Below are 20953 nucleotides of genomic sequence, written 5' to 3'. Positions count from 1 at the left end.
GCTCTAACCATGTGAATGTATTTTGCAAAGTTCAAGCCCACTGTCATTTACATCAGCAAACATCAAATTTCAGATTTTAAGAAACTGCAAGAAGTTGGCAGAGGATTAAAAATACAATCTAAAAGGTGAAAGGAGAAACTCAAGTATAGAAAAATGCAGAGGAAGAAACTAAAAAATAAAGAGACAAGACAAAGGAATCTGAGGCCAAAAAGCAATTTAATGCATTCCTCCATCTAAGGCTCATCACAAGTGAAATGAGTTTGATGGTTTATTTCTAGCCCTTAGTGGATCCTTGTCCAAATCAGGAAAATGACAACGACAAGTAACAGGAAATGAGTGCCAGCTTCTGCTCTAGACAGGCCCAGAGTGGAACAGAAATCGTGAAAGAATATGTCTGGTGGACCTGCTTGGCAGCTCTGCATATACTACACCTAGCTTTAGCCAGTGTACTCTTTTACTTTTTGGAGGAATGAAAGCATAGAACAATCCTTTTCATTTTGGGGCAGTGAAACTATCCCAGGAATAAACCATTTTAAGCAAACACTTACATTAAAAAACTATAAGATTTCCCTGAGTCCCCTACTCAATTCTGTTACCTGATAAAGAATCAGATTGTGCCACCTGACTCACATGCAGCAGTACCTTAATGACCTGCTGAATAAGATACTGTACAATTTAAGTAAGGGTATCAGAGTCTGACCCAAAATATCATCTATTGGAGAAAGTTGAGAGTTTTGAAGAAAATATAGCGAATGCCATGTGGCTGTCCTGCAGAACTCCTGGATATAAACTGATGTAAGGCTAGATACTATTACTGATGTACTTGAGACTACATATACCTTTATATGCTCTGAAGATTCAGATACATCTTAATCTGATTTATTGTTATAACAATGAATATGATACGAGACAGCCATTTATATACAATTCCCTTGGAGAAAGTTTCACCTAATCTCTTGGTGTCAAATGAGACAAAAATTTGGGAACTTTTCTATTGACTTTAACCCATTCCAGATAAAAACCAAGGACCTTTTAACCAAAATTTATGGTGAAGGGCATTATCAGATAGGAGTGACACCCTGCAGAAAATGTTGGCATGATAATTGACTAAAACATCCAACACTGTCTCTGGAAGGAAACATGGATGACTGTATCTGGAGCTAGCTATACCCCTGTAATGTAGTATTTGCTCTCCCCCTATGCCTTGAGGTACAATCTCTTTTGCAGGTCCCCCTAAAGTACTACAGTTCTACATCATGCATAATGTGGGCCAGTACCTATAAGACATTATCTGGTTCAAAGGCTGCACAGTTAAAATGAAAAATGCAAGAGTTAGGAGTCCCAGAACAATTTTATTTCAAATTTATTGTAAATATGTAGAATCTTCTATTCCCAATTTATTTGTTAAATCTATATTAGATTAATATTTTTGAAATATATTTCCAAAGGCATGAAGGATATGGCCAGATTAATATTGCTGTGCGTGTTGCAGTAACTGATTTTCTTTAAATCACTAGTTTAAGTGAGCAAGCTTACTTTTCCTTCTTATTTTTTAAAGATCAGATTATTAAATTCTTTAATTTTATTAGATAAAGAAAATTACCCTCTAACTGCTCAATTTTCTTCTCAATAGATTATAACGAGAGGTTACAAGCAGGACTTCACAAATCTACTCACTGGTGGCGAGTAGGAAATGTACCTTGGTGAAAGGGTCTCACTCCTCATTTTTTGCAGAATTTAAGATTTAATTTAAAAGGACACAATTTCAAATCTAATCAATTTCAGTTTTTCCAGACAGAAGAACTGAATTCTAACTTCAGGGCAAGAAGAGCCAAGAGTAGGCAGTGGTTTGAGTTTAAACGTTCTATAGCGCACTCTCCACAATAGGATTGTGAAGCAGCACTGTGGGCACAAGGAGAGCCAAACAAGCAAAAAACATATTAAGTACAGTTAAAAAACATAAAAATAAAGCAATTACTTAAATCTTGTTTGATGGCTTTAAAAGTCTGAACCAACTGAAAACTGTACAATACTAAGTCTTTATAGGAAACTTACCAGGTGATGGCTGACTACCATCCTTAGAAGAGCAGGAAAGTGATTGCATTTCAAGCACAATTGCCAGTATTAGCTTGCAGCCTAATCTAAAAATGAATTATATATTATTGATTAAAAACAATTACATTTATTTCATCAGTACAAAATTTATTTCATCCATGTTAAAGCCATAAAATTGGTCAAAACCACTAAGAGATTTTTATTATGGGTTCAAATCTTCTACTAATAGAAAAGCATGTGTGAGACAGCTGATGATATTACAAAGCATCAGATTAAACCATTTTAATTAACAAACTTTGTTAAAAATAGTTATAAAAAATGTGGATAAGACCAAACCATTAACTCTTCATTTATATGACCTGTCTTTCTAAGCTGTGCATGTTATTTTGCATCCAGTCATGATAACAAAAATTATCAAGGACTGTAAAACTTTAAGAAACCAAACAGATGACCTATAATATAAATTCAATCTAAAGAACAGACAGTGATGACAGTCCCTAAATGTGTAAAGTGAAAAACAACTGAAGAATTGTTGTCTGGATGGATAAAAGACACGTAGGGAAAAAACTACTTACTTAATCCCATACAAGTTTACAGTTAAAGGTTATGACAGTAAATAATATATACCTTTTAAAAACAGTAAGAATTGAAAATAACTCCAATGATCAGTTAAAGTAATCTATTTCAATATTTTGTTACCCTTACAGTTAATATATTCAGTTGAATAATATCAACGTGAAAATTCACCTTATCTATTCCAAGAACAACCCATTAAAAAAAATCTAAGGAATTCCATTATACGTACACATAAAATGGATAAATATTATTGTACTATATAAAAGTAGGGGGAGTCTCCAGAACATAAGAGAAAGACGAATCAGTCTACCATGTGCTAAAAACTGGACAACATTATGCAACATTATGCAGGCTCAAACCTCTTCAGTTGCTCTCCTGCAGACTTTCTGCACACAAAGAGCACAGTGACATAAATAATGGAATGGATATGTAGATCCATGTGGTACTCCAGATTCTGCCAAAAAGTTATTGGAAATGACAGCAATTAGAGAATATCTCCAGAGCTATAATATAAATATCCCCACACCACATCTTTCAAGATTGATGGTGTGATTCTATGTATAAGAAAAATGACCATTTGTATCATTTTTACCACTGTTATACAATTGCAACAATTTTTATACGAAGTGTACTATGTAAAGTGACAATGGAAAAGTTATAATCTACCACATAGGACTATCCTATTCATATTCATGTATCATCTTTATATCTAAAGTTCTGAATATTGGCTATGTATTTGTATCTCCAACATACGTTTTGTTTTTGGGAAACGCCCTCCAGATAGATTATACTTTTCTATCAGGGCTAAACAGCCATGTGTTGATGGCCAATTAAGAACATGCCATGCTCTTAATGGGCCATTCAAGAAATTCATCCCATCCAGTAAGCATTTCCTGTGAATGTCTCAGAAAGAATATGGGTAATATTGCTGCCCATCCTGCCCATATGAGACAGCGAAGTATGTAAGGGTATGTAAGGACATGTGACCCTGGACTCCATCTTGGGCCAGTTACTTTCCATGTACGCAGCCTACGGGCTTTGGTTGGGACAGTAAACCTCCACGTACATGGCAAAGGATATAAAAGGTCTCAGACACCTCCATTTTGCCTCTTTCCTGGTCTAATTCTCTGGACTGTGGATTTACAACAAAAAGCAGCATCTTGAACTATGAACTGAGGACCTTCCAATCTTTTGGAGGTTACCAGAGAGACTTTGCAAACCAGCGGTCTATTCCATCACTGCCAGAAACCTGATATAAGGACTTTGTAATCATTTCTACGTATGTGTTCTATTAATCATTTATAACTCTCTTCTTTTCTTTTATTAATAAATCTTCAGTTAGTTTACTAAAGATTGACTGACAGCGTGATATTTGGGTAAGATCTAAGATACGTATTGATCTGGGGTAAGTGTCTGATACTTTGGGATCAGTAAGAACCTCACATATGGTAAAATGGGTTTTCAGTAACCTCTCAAAATATTAGACTTGATTGTCTGGATGGGAGTCAAGGGCTAAAGTGCTTAAAGCAGACTGTGTTTGGCTTCTGGTTAACCAGTGTGGTAGTGCGGAAGCTCTTTTGTTACTGGCTTGGTGAATCTAATTACAGCACCATATCACCCATGGGTGAAATTTTTCACAAAGCAATCACTCCATATTTGACTTCTCAGTCCTAATCCTCAAAGGAAATCTGCACAACACTTTCTGAAGATGAGCTATGAGCTTAAAAGTCATAACTTAGCTACACATTGAAAATCACGGACTTAATAAGGACATTCGATCTATGGATTACTACAAGAACCTGTAACCTACTAACTCTTTTTATTTTTGTCCTATGACTGGCAAGGTGTTAACTGGCCACTTTACCTTGAATGGTCCCTTACAATGTGTATTAACTACTTATGCTAAACAATCTATTCCACATTGTATTTAGCTGTAAAACTCGGAGTACATTTCCCAGATCTGAAGAAGAGCTCTGAGTAGGCTCAAAAGCTTGTCTTTCACCAAGAGAAGGTGGTCCAATAAAAGATATTACCTCACCCAAGTTGGCTTGGTCTACACTACAGTTAGGTCAATGAAAGGCAGTTTACGTCGACCTAACTCTGTAAGTGTCTACACTAAAATGTAGTTCCCAGCAATGTAACTCGCCTACTACAATGACTTAATAACTCCACCTCTGCCATAGATGTAATGCTTAGGTCGATGTAGTTAGGTCAACGCAGTGTCAGTGTAGACACTTCGTTGCTTACATCAATTGTGGCTGCCATTCAGGAACCATCCAAAAATGCCCCACATTGACAGTTAAATCAGTGCAAGCACTCCTGGTAAAGACATGCACTACTGATACAAGGAGCGTAGTGTGGATATGCAAAAGTGATTTAATTACTATGGTGGCTGTATGTTGATGCAACTTTGGTTGACTTAATTTTGTAGTGTAGACTTGCCCGTTCTCTAATATCCTGGTACCAACACTGCTATCACAATTCTACAAAAAGGAATTTTAAAAGTGAAATAAAAATATCAAGGTGGATAAAAATAAATGATTTTTAACTTAAATTAAATATATTTTTAAAAATAAACCTATTTAAAAGTAGTTGAAATTATGACAACTTACATTAATAGATTATAGCAATTTTGTGTTAAAGTCACTTAAATAAAAGTATATGTTTGCTGCTGAAGTTTTAAAGAAAAATCCAACCGCTGAATTGATGGAAGTCACTGGCTAAGCACCTGGATTCAGAGCTTGTTGAAGTGTTAAACCAGCTTTTGACAGCAGTAACCACTTATTCAGGTGCAAAGAGAATATTTTCTCCATTTCAGTTTATTCAACCAACTCATTTCATTGACTAGCTCACTCAAAATTGAGAAAATAAGTGGGAATTGAAAAAACCTCTTCTCCCCATTTATTAATAAAAATAATGTGTGCAGAGGATGAAACCTACTAATTCTAAAAATTCAAAGAGCATGCTGACCTAAAACAATCAGTTTCATTCACTAACTACAGATAAAACTTCCTGTGATTAATAAATCAGTTCATTTTTAATTCAAAACATGTTTTGATAGACTTAATTTTTCCCTTATGTATCCAGCACATTTAAGGGACTGTAATTATATTTAACAAATAAAAACAACTTTAAAATACTAGTTTTGCTCATTTTAGTTGAATCTTTAGTTGAATCCAGTCAAATGGACCTTCACACTAATTATGAGTAAAAAATTAATCATCTGATAACCAAAAATGCATTAGTCACCATTTTCTAAGATAATAAAAATGTAAAAACTAAGAATCTGAAAAAAAATATGTTAAGCAATGTAATTGCTTAAATAAATGTATACATATACAGTGTCTCCTCCTGGTTATCAAAAAGAAGTTAGTGTAAATGCTGTATTAGTTGCAAATCAACGTTTTAATAATTACCAACCAATGAAAATCGACCTTTATTTAGGAAAATAACTAAAAACTACAAATGCAGAACAAGATTAAAATCAGTTATTTAAGTCAATGTTTCCTACTTGCTAATTTAACTATTAAAATTGATGCTTTGAATCAACCCATCCTGAAAAATATGAACAAATGAGTTTAGAAATACTATTGATCAAATGGACACATTTGTACAACTAGTACAACGGGACCCCATTCCTAACTGAGCTTTTGATTACTAATTCAATACAACAGTGATTAATAATAAAAAGAATAATAATAGATATTAGAAAGAAATGTCACATCAGTACAAAATACTGACATAATCCTTAGAATATCATACTTTTGGAAATCAATGTATAAAAGAGGGGAAAAAAATTTTCCACATCCACTAAGCAAGATCTATCAACATCAGTGAACAATTGGGAATATGTAAACAAAGAGCCCAAGATATACTCTTTTGGACCTGTGTCTCAATATGTTCATGAACTGGTCTCAAAGCATCAAATCTGTTATGAAACATGGCAGAAAAAACACAAAATGAACCAAGTGCCAAATGAAATGCCATAAAGATCAGGGCAGACCACTAGAATGGATTTGTTTATGAAGAACAATGCAGAAAGCATTATTGTTTTGTATTATTATATAGACTCTTTTATTTAGAAAACCTGAACAATATTAGAAGCAGCATAACAATTCACAGACGGAAGGCTTTGAAATAGATTTTTAAATCAGGTTCACAATGCATGCAAAAATGCAGTTACAGTGCACAAATCACTAACTGTGTGTAAATTGCATGGTAACTTTAGATAAAAACACACCTAATTAGCCATTTGTGCAGGTACCTCATTTGCCCATTCACAGATTTGCTCACCTAATATTTTTGAAATCCCTGAAAGGATTATCTCCAACAATGGGTTCAGTGTTTCTCAAAGGAATTTGCCAATTTGGCTAAAACACAGAATTTTAAATATATTTCTGTCAGGACCTGAACAGCAGCTCCATGGGTATATCTACACAGCAAAGAAAAACCAGTGGCTGGCTCCTGCCAGCCGACTAGGGCTTGCATTCTGGGGCTGTTTCATCACTGTGTAGACTTACAGGTTCAGACTGGAGCCCAAGCTCTGGGACTGTCCTACCCTGCAGGGTCCTAGCCCAAGCCCTGAAGTCAACACAGCAATGAAAAAGTCCCGCAGCTGGAGCCTTGCAGGCCCAAGTTAGCTAGCACAGGCCAGCCATGAGTGTCTAATTGCTGTGTAGACATACCCTGTGTGGCTCAAAAGCTTTTCTCTCTCTCATCAAAAGAAGTTGGTCCAATAAAAATTGCCACCTCACCCACCTTGTCTCTCTGACAGGATGTCAGCTGCTGGAATCCTGCAAAGTGATGCAGAGCTATTCTGCTAGCTAAGTCTAGCAGCCAGACCAAGTTGTCCAGGCCAAGGCCATGTCTATAAATCTGGTGAAGACACTCTATGCAGACGGGAGAGAGCTCTCCCGTCAGCATAAAAAAAACACCTCCACAGACGGCATAAGCTTTGTTGGCAGGAAAAGTTCTCCTGCCATCATAACACTGTCAGTGTAACTTATGTGGCTTGGGGGAATGGGGGGGGGGGGGGGGAAGTGGAATATAGTGTAGTATAGACAGTCTGAGTGTCTCTCTGAGTCAAAAGACAATTAGGAGTAGGGGCAGAGGGGATCACTCAGGGTAAAGCAAACCTAGGAATAGCTAAATTCAGGAGACAGTTTAGATTGCAGCTGTTTGTTGCTATTTAAGATAACATTAAAGGTAAAACACAGAAAAGGAGTAATATCAGGCCATTATCGGGTGTAGGGGGTGAGACACTGGGTGTACTGAGGATGTACTATCAACTATGGATGTAGAAGTTCTCTACACCAACATGCCATACAAAGATGGTCTACAAGCCATCAGAAACAGTGTCCCCGATAAGTCACAGCAAACCTGGTGGCTGAACTTTGTGACTTTGTCCTTACACACAACTATTTCGCATTTGGGGACAATGTATACCTTCAAGTCAGCGGCACCCGCATGGCCCCACAGTATGCCAACATTTTTATGGCTGACCTAGGACAGCGCTTCCTCAGCTTTCGTCCTGTATCACCCCTACTCTACTTGCACTATATTGATGACATCTTCATCATCTGGACCCACAGGAAGGAGGCCCTTGAGGAATTCCAACAGAATTTCAATAATTTAAATCCCACCATCAACCTCAGCCTGGACCAGTCCACACAAGAGATCTACTTCCTGGACACTACAGTGCAAATAAGCGATGATCGCATGAACACCACTTTATACCAGAACCAACTGATCGCTATATTTACCTACATGTTTCCAGCTTTCATCCAGACCATATCACACGATCCATTGTCTACAGCCAAGCTCTAAAATACAACCGCGTTTGCTCCAATCCCTCAGACAGAGATAAACACCTACAGGATCTCTATCAAGCATTCTTAAAACTACAATACCCACCTGCTGAAGTGAAGAAACAGATTGACAGAGCCAGAAGGGTACCCAGAAGCCACCTACTACAGGATAGGCCCAACAAAGAAAATAACAGAATGCCACTAGCCATCACCTACAGCCCCAAACTAAAACCTCTCCAGCGCATCATCAAGGATCTACAACCTATCTTGAAGGACGATTCCTCACTCTCAGACCTTGGGAAACAGGCCAGTCCTTGCTTACCGACAGCCCCCCAACCTGAAGCAAATACTCACCAGCAACTACACACCACATAACAAAAACATTAACCCAGGAATCAATCCCTGCAACAAACCCTATTGCAACTCTGTCTGCATATCTATTCAAGGGACACCATCATAGGACCTAACCACAACCACCACACCATCAGGGACTCGTTCATCTGCACATCTACCAATGTGATATATGCCATCATGTGCCAGCAATGCCCCTCTGTTAATATTCACCCCTTTTTGTCTTGTTGAGAATAGGCCACTTCCACCTTAATTGAATTGGCCTCGTTAGCACTGACCCCCCACTTGGTAAAGCAACTCCTATATATTGCTTACTGTATTTTTCACTCCATGCATTTGATGAAGTGTGTTTTAGCCCACGAAAGCTTATGCCCAAATAAATTTGTTAGTCTCTAAGGTGCCACAAGGACTCCTCATTGTTTTTGTATGTACACAATGTTAAGAGCAGGGTTTGAATTTTTGAATTCCAGCTACTAACAGTGTCACCGTCTATGTTATTCGCAAAACAATGGCCTTATTGAAACAATTGTAAAAGTGCCTCAACTGTAAAATTCATATCTGATAAACCCAAGGAAGAAGACAAAAAACTATTATCTCACTCTGAGATTTTCAAAGGAGCCTAAGGAAGTTGGACACCTAAACTCTTTTAGGCACCTCTGAAAATCCCAGCCTCAGTCTATTCAAGTACTGGAATACGCATATTCACAAGTGTAATTGACCAGCTATTTCTGAGCTGCCTTCTCTTAATACTACCATGCACAAAGAAATAACTAAAACCTGAAGCAGCAAATCTCAGCCAGATATAAGCTAGTATGAGAGGCGAAACAGCAACAGAAGTATTACTATGACAAATCTGTTAAATCGCTCAATACTTAACACGGCTACTTCTGTATGAGACAACACTACATGATTTGCAGAGACTCAAGGCAATTTGTGTTAAAATATTTATTGAAGTGACATATGAAGACAAACACCATATTGTCGCTATTACCACAATATACCTTTCTGAAGTCACTGTATATTACTCCACACAAAAAAGTAAAAATAATGGAAAACCATTGTGGATGCTTAGCTTCATCAGGTATACAATGTATAAATGCTTGTACATTCTATTTCACACCTCATTAAATATGTCTGAAGCTGCAGTGCACATATTCAACTTTTTTTAATTACTTTGTTGGTATTTTAAACTACTGTAACAGAAATAATAATTTGTCAGGATAGCTATCAAAGACATTGAATTTATTACAGCAACATCTCAAATGAAAGGACCAGAAATTCCTCATTAAGAACAAGGACATCACTTTACACACTTGAGCAAAATTTAAAGTAAAACATTTTTAAGAAGTTTAAAATTAAAGAAATTTGAACTCTAATAATTATAATTACTATCCACATAATGCAAATAATGATTAACACTTTTCATTATAAATCCCACCCACATCATGGCTCTAGGATGCTCTACAGTTCATTTCATATTATAAATAAAAACACATATGTTAAAAGAACAGTAAAATTGCAAAATCAAAACTCAAGAAATGCTTCTTTGTTAACTACATTCACTTTCTGTCTTACGCTATATACCAGACCACTGTCCTCTGGTCCATTGGAGGCCCAAACATGTCCTCTAGTTAAATCAGTGTAAATCTCTCTAACATAATTTGGCCAAAATTAAGGAAATCATCAGCAAAGCTATCTTCTCATTCACAACATATTCCTGCCTCATTCATTGTGCACCATCCAACCAGTACTGTGAATGAAACAGAGACCTTAACCAAAAACAAATATGTAGTCATGTAATTAAAGACTCTCTAGTAATGCATACAGAAAAGGATGCAGAGTTAACACAACCATCATTTGTTAATGTGGGTATTTCCTGACTTTTGAGTGCTTCATTTTTCAATTTCAGCATTTAACATAGGTTTTAGTAGAGTCTAGGATTTATTGAAGGAAAAAATGTGCACTCAACTGAGGCAGAAATGCCTTTTATGCATTGAATGAAGCAAGACTCCAGCTCATTTAAAAAATATGAACAGATCATATAGCACGAGACAAGGATCCTCTGGGGTTATTTCCATAAACTACAAATAAACTAGCTGTTATGAAGAATTACTTAGTCCTGTTTAGACAGTAACTCATGGCCTTCTTAATATGTGAACAGGGTAGCCAAATTTCCACTGACAGAGAATGAGGCTTGCGGGGAAATGATACAGGTATGGCTTGGTTGAAGAGAAAAAAAGGGATAATCTTTGACAAATATCTGAGCTGTTAGCAAGAAGGCCACCTTGCAATTATGGAATGCTATATACAGTGGGCCTGCTATTCATACCTGAATCTCAAGATTATGTGATCCAAATGAGACACGTTGCACCAAACATGCTGACAGTGGTTCAAACAGTGGTTCCATTAATTTGCTAAGTACTACATTTAAAGTACAAGGACAGCAGCTGCTTCCTAGCAGGAGGCAATAAGTGAAATAGGCCTTTTAAAATCATTGTCACTGTAGGTTGAAGGAACATAGAGTCAAACTGATGGTGAAAAGCCAAAACTGTAGCCAGATGCATGCATCCGATGAAGTGAGCTGTAGCTGACAAAAGCTTATGCTCTAATAAATTTGTTAGTCTCTAAGGTGCCACAAGTACTCCTTTTCTTTTTGCGAATACAGACTAACACGGCTGCTACTCTGAAACCTGTAGCCAGATGTGCTCTTATAGAACTGAAGGAGAGACTACACTGTTTGAGATAGCTGGTAGTCCAGAACAAAGAAAATGGAAAAGTGTTAAGAATCAGATCCTTTCTGTCATCTAGATGGAAAACCATTTCCATTTTACAGAGAAGTTTTCTTGCTTTTCCATCAGAATCTTCTAGACTTCTACAGAGCAATCATGATCTAAACAGATCAAACATGCAGCATTCAGATGATCAGAATAACGAATTTAGAATCAGCAAGGAGAATCTGACTGTGCCTAAGGGATATGATCTCCAGAAAATGGAGAATCTACTGCCAGCTTCAGCAGGCCAATTGGCCTTCTCTCCAATTCTCCACAGAATCCTGGGGATAAGGGGACCTGGAGGAAACAAACAAGAACATTTGGCTCAACTCCAAGAGAAATGGATCTTTCTATCAGTTGTTCTGTACATAGATTCTGAAGAGAGGGGTCTTTAATCAAGGAATGCCTTACAGAATGAAATGAAGGGGACACCTCTACTAGTACCATTCTGGTTTTGTCCACCACAGACAAATGAACAACCACAGGAAGCAGACACATCTGAATATCCATATTGTTTAGAGTGGGTCAATGCACTGTTCTTAGGTTTGAGTCTGAGGATAGGAATGACATATGAAAGGAAAAAAAAAAAAAGACAAAATCTGACAGCTTGTCATCTTCCTCTATAGCATGGGGCACAGAGTAATTTGCTGGTTTAAACTAGAGTAAATGCTGGTTTCTCTGTAACTTTAAAATCAAGATTTAAAAATCAGCAACTCAGCCAGAGGTTATGGGCCTATAACAGGAGTGGGAGGGTGAGGTTCTGTGGATTGCAATGTGCAGGAGATCAGACTAGATGACCCTGATGCTCCCTTCTGGTCTTAAAATATATGAGCTGTCTAAGGGTTTGATTGAAGCTTAAGAAACATACTTAACATAGGCAGAAATTTGTCTTGAGGAAAATACAGTGTTGAAGATCGTGAGTCTAAAGACTGGAACAAGTGGCAAACTATTTTGAGAGCCTCCTGGATTAGTGGTCTCTTATCAACCAATCATCAAGAGACAAGTACACGTTATAGTCTGCTCTGAGATCCTGCCAGGAATGTCAAGCATTTAATGAAAACTCCTGAGAACAAGGAAAGTCTAAACAAAAGGCCTAAATACTGGAAGCACTGGTGTCACACAGAATCTCAGGTATTTCTGAAGAGTATGGTGTAAATACATACCCTTTAATTCGAGACTTGCAAACCAATATTCTGGATATAGGGAAGAAATTAACAACATTACTGTCACCATACAAAACTTCAGCCGCTTCATGTATTGGTTTAGACTTCTGTGATCCATTATAGATATTATTATCATATAAACTCACTGTTCTTTGGAGTATTAGGAAGAAACAGAAGAATCCCTTTCCATTGTATTACTAAGGGATCTCTCTTTATTTCTCTTATTTGAAGGAGGGATAAAAAGTTTTCCATTAGTATTTTTATCATGAGAGAGTAACCGGAAAAGCAACAAAGAAGAAAGCAAGAAAGGTGAATTGGTGGCTTAAAGTGGAATTTGCAAGAAATGACCCACTGATCTGAAATAGTTCTACTGCATACCAAAACAATTTGGTGATTGCCAAAAGGACAAAAGTTAATAAAAAAAAGTTTGGTTCACATTTGAGATATGCAAATAATGTGATTTTAGGACTCTCCCCCTAAGAATAAAATAGTATTGGAATAAGTTTAGAAGTATAATTGTCAAACTTAATTATGTTAATTATGTTGTATCCTTAAATAGATGGCCATATCTCCAGTATCATTTGTTCTTGTTTAGGTGTGCAATATGATTTTTCTCTCAACTAATATATAATGGAAGCATGTAAATGCAATTTCACCCCAAGTGGCAATGCAAGTGCCCATTTAGTTTGCAAAACTCAAGCACACCTTATCAAAATTTTGCCTATGGTACATTATTACCATAGATATGTAATAATATCTCGGCATGGCTGAGCATTTTCTGAGGAAACACAAATGTTAATTCTTTGCATGGAAGGATTTGTTAGTTGTCTGTAATTTGTGAGGATAGTGCTATTGAAAGTGGGGAAGTCACAGGACTGGCTTGAGCCAAATATAATGCCAGTAGTCACTGTATGCGCTCTCCAAAACAACGACGACCACTGACCTGAAACACCCCAATCAGTCCACATCTAGACCTAAATGCTCTGTAAGCTGTGTGGCCCCTATCCCGGACCGAACCGGGCCCGCTGGAGCTGCCAGGAAGAGGAGCCCTTCCCCTAGCCCGGCCTGGCCCGGCGCAGCCCACCCCGGCCAGAGCTGCCATGGCTGGGGAGAGGCACCTCTCACCTGGCGCCAAGCTGCTGCAGCAAGAAAGGGCTGGGGGGAGTCCTCTCTCCCTGCCACAGCCCCGGGGCAACCTGCACCCCAAATCCCTCATCCCTGGCCCCAGCCCTGAGCCCGCACACCCCCACATCCCAACCGTCTGCCCCAGCCCTGAGCCCCCACCCCCAGCACACATCACCGCCATATTGGTGAACATAAGAAATTCATTCCGCACATGGATTTAAAAAATTAGAGGGAACACTTTCTCTAGAGGACAGATCCCATTTCTGTGATGATTTTCCAATGTATACATTAGTGGAATGGAGTAAAAAACTAACTTCTCAACAAGTGGTGCACTATCGTCTCTTACACATCATGAAGCTATCAAGTACCAACTCCATTCTACCCAGGATAGCAGCCTACATCACTTTCTCTCATGCCACCTCTCCATACACGAAAGGAGACCCCCTGTAGACATCCACAAGCCTACCCCACTGACCTCCTTCAAATCATTCCTTAAAACTCTTCTCTGCCATGATGCTTATAGAAAACTAGACAATAGTTAGGCAGTGGTCACAGCACAACAACTGCTTATCATGTTGACCAGTACTATCTCAGTTTCCTTGTGTTCTCCCCATTCATTTAGCATATCCACTATTGCCTCTGATCTTCTGCTTAAGATTGTAAGTATTTTGGGGTTGGGACTGTCTTTTACTTTGTGTTTGTATAGTGCCTAGTACCAAAAGGCCCTGTTCATATCTAGGCATAACATTACTACTGTACCATTAACCCTTCTGAAGATTGAGTAACAACATCCCTCCAGCAATCTGTCCTTAAAATGGAAATATATCTTTACTTATATGTGAAAGGGTGTTGCTAAACAAAATTTGTAGGATTCTGTTTTCTTATGGGTGCACACAGCTATCAGTCAGGTCCATCCATGGGCTAAATGCAGTGTCAGAGAAAACACTTCCTCTTCTATGACTGGAAATGTAGATTCCTTTTAAAATTACTTGGCCATTAAAACAATAGAAACAGCTGATGAGAGGCTATAATGTCAGCCAAATATGGGCGTCCAAGTCTATGCAGCCAAATTATTACTACCTAAAAGAACAAAAATTTAGAACATCCAACCTATTCATCAAAATTAAGGTTACACACATCTAAGATTGAAGATTTGTTTTTACCATCAATAATCTAGCCCTTCGTTAAAATATCTTCAAGAGAAGATCAGATAAGGCTGTATAATTTGTTTATTTGCTTTTATGTAACACACAAAAGTGAAATTAAAAACAGTAAAAGATGTATTGTCATCTGCTATATTTCATTACCTTGACAAAGGCAAGACAGTTCCCTCCAGGATATGCTCCATTAAAATTGCGCATTCTAGCTTCAAATGCCTTATACTATGGGGCTTCCATCTTTTTCTTTGTAAGAATACTCTGGGTATGAAAGAGTAGAATTTTTAATCAACTTCCCCAGTGAACAATTTCACAAACAGATGGAACACCAATGCTCTCTAACAGATTTTTTGCAGCCTAGGGTAAAGGATCTCTAGGTATGTAACCTGACAACAAAAGGGCAAAAACTTCATTGAACATTTTATATTTCTTGAGGCTCAAAACAAGTCCAGCGTTGATCTTTAGACAGCTCAACATGAAGGAAGCCAACATCTAGAATATAAGATTTCAAAGTACATGCTGAAATCATTTACTGAAATATATTAATGTAAACCTGTGAAATATAAAAGGACTTTAATTTAAACTAAGATGATGTTGGGGTGAATCCTAAATTTACTTGGATTCTCCAGAGAAAAGGTTTGAGGGAAAGAAATGGGAAAAGACTGGGCCTGAAGAGACAGAAAATTGAAAACAAAATGGAGGCCACACAGTTCCTCTTAATCTCTCACATGGGGTGAGCAGGCTAGCCGGCTCCCAAAAACAAAGATTTGGCAGATTCAGTATAAAGCTTTTTGTAAAAAATCAGCACAGAACAGAGGAATAAAGCAATAAAGAAGTTATAAGTAAGGCTATGATTTAGTCACCGAGGTTGCGGAAGTCGTGGAATCTGTGACTTCCAGAGACCTCTGCGACTTCAGCCTGCAGTGGTAGGGAGCTGTAGGGTCCCCTGCCGCACATGAGGGCAGGGAGCTGTGCCACCTCTGGCAGCCTCTGGAGCTCCAAGCTGCCGCAGGCAGTAGGGGGACCCTAGAGCTCCCAGCCCCTGCAGGTGGTGGGGAACCACACAGCTCCTGGCTGCCATGAGCCGCAGCGGCCCCCGGAGCTACAGACAGAGGGGGAACCCTGCAGCTCCCGGCGGCAGTGGCTGGCGGGGGACTCCTGGAGCTGTGGGCCACAGGGGTATACCGCAGAACCCAGATACTGCAAGCAACAGGGGCCCTGCAGCTCCCAGCCCTGGGTGGCGGAGAACCCTGGAGCTCTGACACCCAACTCGCAGTGGGGGTCCCTGGAGCTCCTAGTCGCTGCGCAGCTGCCCCGCTGCAGGTGATATGCAGACCTGCAGATTCTCATTTTGTCTCAGATATTTTTATTAAAAGTCAGATACAGGTCACAGCTTCTGTGAAATTTTTCTTTATTGCCTGTGACCTGGCTGTGGCTTTTACTAAAAATATCTGTGACAAAACCTTAGCCTAATGATAAGTAATAGCTGGAGAAATGAGTTTAAGTATTTTGTTTTCTCCCCATTTTCTTTGACTGTTTTCTATTTAAGATTGTAAATTCTCAGATAAATGTCCTTCAGGCATGTTACCCAAGACAGAATCACCACCTTACAGTGTAACGCTGGCAGAGCAGGTGTCATCTCACGTTAAGGCCCATAAGCCTCACTGAACACTGACAAATGCATAGCTGGAAATCAGTCCGACTCACCTGTGTGTTAGTATTATTAAAACATAGATTTATAGGGAAGTGTTTAATGTTTGTAATTTATGAAATGCTTGTGAGTTGCTGCATGCATTAATCTTACTTATAATATCAGTATCCCATGTTATAAGGTAATATGTAACTTTGCTTTGTAACTATAAACATGTTTGCTATGAAACTGGAAACTTCCAGAGTCAGGAAAGAAGCATTAATGATAAATTACTATTTCACACTTGGTAGAGATATCATCTTCTGGCCAACAAAAGAAGGCCTATAGACACCAGATGAACCATTGTGGAACATCAATTGACAAAAGACTTTATTAATTGCTCTCCCATACCTATGAAGAAGGGACGTGCACAAACCCTCATCCCATCACTGTTTGAACTCTGGAGAAAGCGAATAAAAATCTCTGACCAGAAGGATCTGTATCACTATACTGCTTGGAATTTGGAGAGGGTAGTATTGCTAAGCATAGGAAAGGGATCCCCAAGCTGCGTAGCTTGGGTTAGCCCTGAAGGACATAAAGAGTTTGAACATTACAGCAGCTTCTATTACTTTTGGAAACGTATGACTGTAACTCATTTATGTGTGTATGTTTACGTGCTTTAACCTTGTAAATAACTTTTCTTTTTCCTAATAAACCTTTAGTTAGTTTAATATAGGATTGGCTACAACCATTGTCTTTGGTGAGAGATCTAAGGTATAAATGACCTGAAGTAAGTGACTCGTCCTTTGGTCTGGTAATAACCTGAATATTGTCATGACTTTTGGTAGGGCCATCTATCGCAAAAGCAGGCTTGCTTGGGTGGCAGGATAAACTGAAGTGCCCAAGGGGACTGACTGTGATTCCATATTAGGCTGTTATAGTGCTTGAGGAGTTCACACTTAATACTTGGCTGATGAAATCTAATTATAGAACACAAAACCATTTTCAGGCTTGTGCCCTGGTTTGTAAAAGTCTGCCCTGAGATTGGCACCCACATTGGTGAGCCACTCCAGACAGCTATTTTGACACCATTTGTCAGGAAGACAGGAAAGCCTATGAATCACAAACCCTAGAACACAGCAAAGTCTTTGTATTATCCAGAGACAAGCATGGAGTTATGTACAACAGGGGTGTACTTCTGTGTATCCCTTAGAGTTTCACATTGTGTCACAGCAAACACTAAATCCAAATCCCATTAAGACGTTTGGGACAGGAATCTGTGACAGTTTACTACCATAATCTAGAGAGGAGGAACAGCCAAACGATTAGGGTGTTCGCCTGGAACTTCAGTGACCCCAGTTTAATTCCCTTCTTTTGTCATAGGCTTCCTGTGTGACCTTAGATAAGATACTTAATCTCATAGTGGCTCAATTCCCCACTCCTAAAACAGGGATAATAGTACTGCTCTAGCACACAGGGATATTGTGAGGGTACAACACCACATTAAAGATTGTGAGGTGCTCGGATATTGTGGTAATGAGGGCCATTTACCTAAGATATATAAATAACATTAGGGTAAAGATGCTACTGCAGCACCGGTCTTCATTTCCTTCCCTTGAGTCCTGAGGCCAGAACAATAGCACCAGATTTATTATTCTCTTCCCTATTCCTCTGAGGTTAGGAAGTCTTGGCTGGTGAAAGAGCACTGGAGCTACCTCAATTCTATTGCTGATGTTGGGTAGTCAAATATCCTTGTACTCTAAGATTCAACCAAAAATATTTTAAAAAGGATAAGTATTGCTGATGTTCATTCTATTAGGCACATTGATTATTTGATCCGTCTCCTTACATGTAATTAAAAATAAATACCATGTAATATTAGAGAAACTAGGTGGGTTAGGTAATATCTTTCATTTGACCAATTTCTGTTGGTGAGAGATACACGCTTGTCTCTCTAATATCCTGCAATCAACATAGCTACAGCACCATAATATATATTATGTAATGTAACATTTCTACTGAGTAGAACAGCAAATCTTAAACTGACTCTTTCCATTCTGTTTTATATGTCTAAACGAAATACAGTGAATACTGGTTACCATAGTAACAAGAGAATTGAGGAAACTTAGTTTCAGTATAATTGCTCCATATGTTCGTACAAATCACATCTCTTACTCTGAGCATTAAAACTGAAGACCACTTTTGAACTCAAATTTTTTTAAAGAAATAACAGTGAAACACAAAGAAAAAACACATTGCAATAGTTTATATACCTGGCAGATGATACACTTCTGTTATCATTCATTAATATATTGTTTTATATAATTGTATAATTCTTGTAACATTCATCATTCAATTATTTTCTATTTGTTTATTGTAAGCAAGCCGAAGTCTGATAATATTACAATTTCAACATAATAAATTATGAGAGCGAGGCCTATTGCATTTCTTTTCATTTAATTTGGATGAGGTTTATTTTGGATGCTGGATAATTTGTTTACTTAGATTTAAGTAATAGTGAAAAAGACGACAAGAGCTCCCGACACTCACCTAATCTTACAACGGCATAATTTACCCAGCAGCATAAAAAAAAAAAAAAAAAAATCAAGCATCCAGAGGGAACAGATTAACTCAACTCAACCAGCCAGTGAATCGGCTACACCAAAGCTCTTTTCCACCCCCGACATTATTTCCTGGAACATGCCATAAATCTTCTCCAAAAACCCAATATTAAATGGTAGAATATTGAGATTTTTATAGTTGTGGTCCAACGCTGGACTTCATTCAACTATAGTGCTTTATTTGCTAAACATTTTTATGTCATTTTTGTTGCTGCAGAGATCCTAGTGGCCTTTTGGCATGAACTCCGATCAATTACAAGTTATGTTATAACAACAATGGTGATAGTAGCAAAACAAAACAAAAAAGCAATTCACTGCTATGTCTAAACATTAAAGCAACTTTAGTCCTGTATAAAAAGGCCCCCAACTCAATGAATAGCGTTATATACCTTTGGTGGTTCTATCAATGTTGATTACATGAAAATACATAGTGCTCAACTTCTCACCGTCAAGCAAGTATAACGATTCCCTAATGGTTTTGGGAATAGGGTAGTAGCAGGCTGGCATCCCTATAGAGAATTACGGTTCTGGTGCACTACTATTCTATTGACACTGTTTTGTCACATTAACCATAAGTAGGGTGACGAGATAGCAACTGTGAAAAAATGGGACAGGAGGTGAGGGGTAATCCACGCCTATATAAGAAAAAGTCCCAAAAAACAGGACTGTCCCTATAAAAAACGGGACATCCGGTCTCCCTAACCATAAGTAAGGCTAAGATTTTGAAGATCTTCATTTTGTCAGGGATATTTTTAGTCGAAGTCATGGACAGGTCAAGGGCAAATCAGAAAAATTCACAGAAGCCATGACCTGCCTCTAACTTTTACTAAAAATATCCCTGACAAAATGAAGATCTGCGGATCCCCGCACTACTTCAAGCGGGGCAGCTGCAGTTCCAGGAATCCCCTGCTGCCCGCAAATCAGCCCTTCCCTGTGAAATCTGATCTTCCCTGCTACTGGGAGCCCGGGGCTCCTAGCTGCTGGTCCAGCCATGCTGGAGAGGGACAGGAGTTGTCCTTCCCCTGCATGGCTACTCTTGGTGGGCAGATCAGACCCACCTCCAGAACTAGGTGGTACACTTACCTCTGCACTGCAGGTGCCCGGGAGTGGGGCTCTGGGCTTCTGTGCCCTCCCCCGCATTTCCTGCCACAGCTCTGGGCGCCAAACTCATGGCTTCCTCCCCAAGCAGCTCCTGCCAGGGCAGCCCAGGCTCTGGGCTTCTTCTCCCTGTTGCTCCAGCTGGAGCTCGGGGCACCGAAAGCAACTCCAGCCTGGGCTCAGGACTTCTGCTCTCCCCACCCCACCCTTACCTTAGCTCTGGACTTCCTCCCCCTAGCGACTCTGGCCAGGTGCTTCTGCTCCAGCTGGTGTAGTGGGAGAAACAAACTGCTATATCTGTAGTAGGAATTTGCTACATCAGATAGCAGTTTCTTACAATCTCTTACATTCGAGTAATTGCTACAGGTAGCAAATTCCTATGGGTAGCAGTTTCTCAAACTTCATCAGGGCAGTGCTGGCTCAAGGCTGCCCGGGCTCGAGGCTTCAGCTCCACGGCTGCACCTGAGGCTCAGGGTGCCCAGGGCTTCTTCCCCAAGGGCTCCTGCTGAGGCTCAGGGTGACCTAGTTGGGATTTCCACCCTGAAGCTCGGGCACCCATTTTTCCAGGCGGCCCCCAGATTAGCCAGGGGGTGGGGCCC

At 39.0% G+C, this 20953-nt stretch overlaps 1 protein-coding gene across 1 annotated transcript in view; it reads right to left on the bottom strand.

The window, feature by feature from the left end:
• Nucleotides 1–20953, bottom strand: part of CCDC178 (coiled-coil domain containing 178) — a 371835-nt gene that overhangs the window by 335621 nt on the left and 15261 nt on the right. Inside the window, exon 3 of the mRNA XM_043507112.1 lies at nucleotides 2056–2141. Within this exon, the coding sequence (XP_043363047.1) occupies nucleotides 2056–2141 (86 nt within the window). The remainder of the gene's footprint in view (nucleotides 1–2055; nucleotides 2142–20953) is intronic.

Source organism: Dermochelys coriacea, chromosome 2 (assembly GCF_009764565.3).
Source record: "Dermochelys coriacea isolate rDerCor1 chromosome 2, rDerCor1.pri.v4, whole genome shotgun sequence".
Lineage (NCBI taxonomy): Eukaryota > Metazoa > Chordata > Testudines > Dermochelyidae > Dermochelys > Dermochelys coriacea.
Note: the sequence above shows the minus strand (reverse complement) of the source record. Positions and strands in the feature narration are given on the sequence as shown.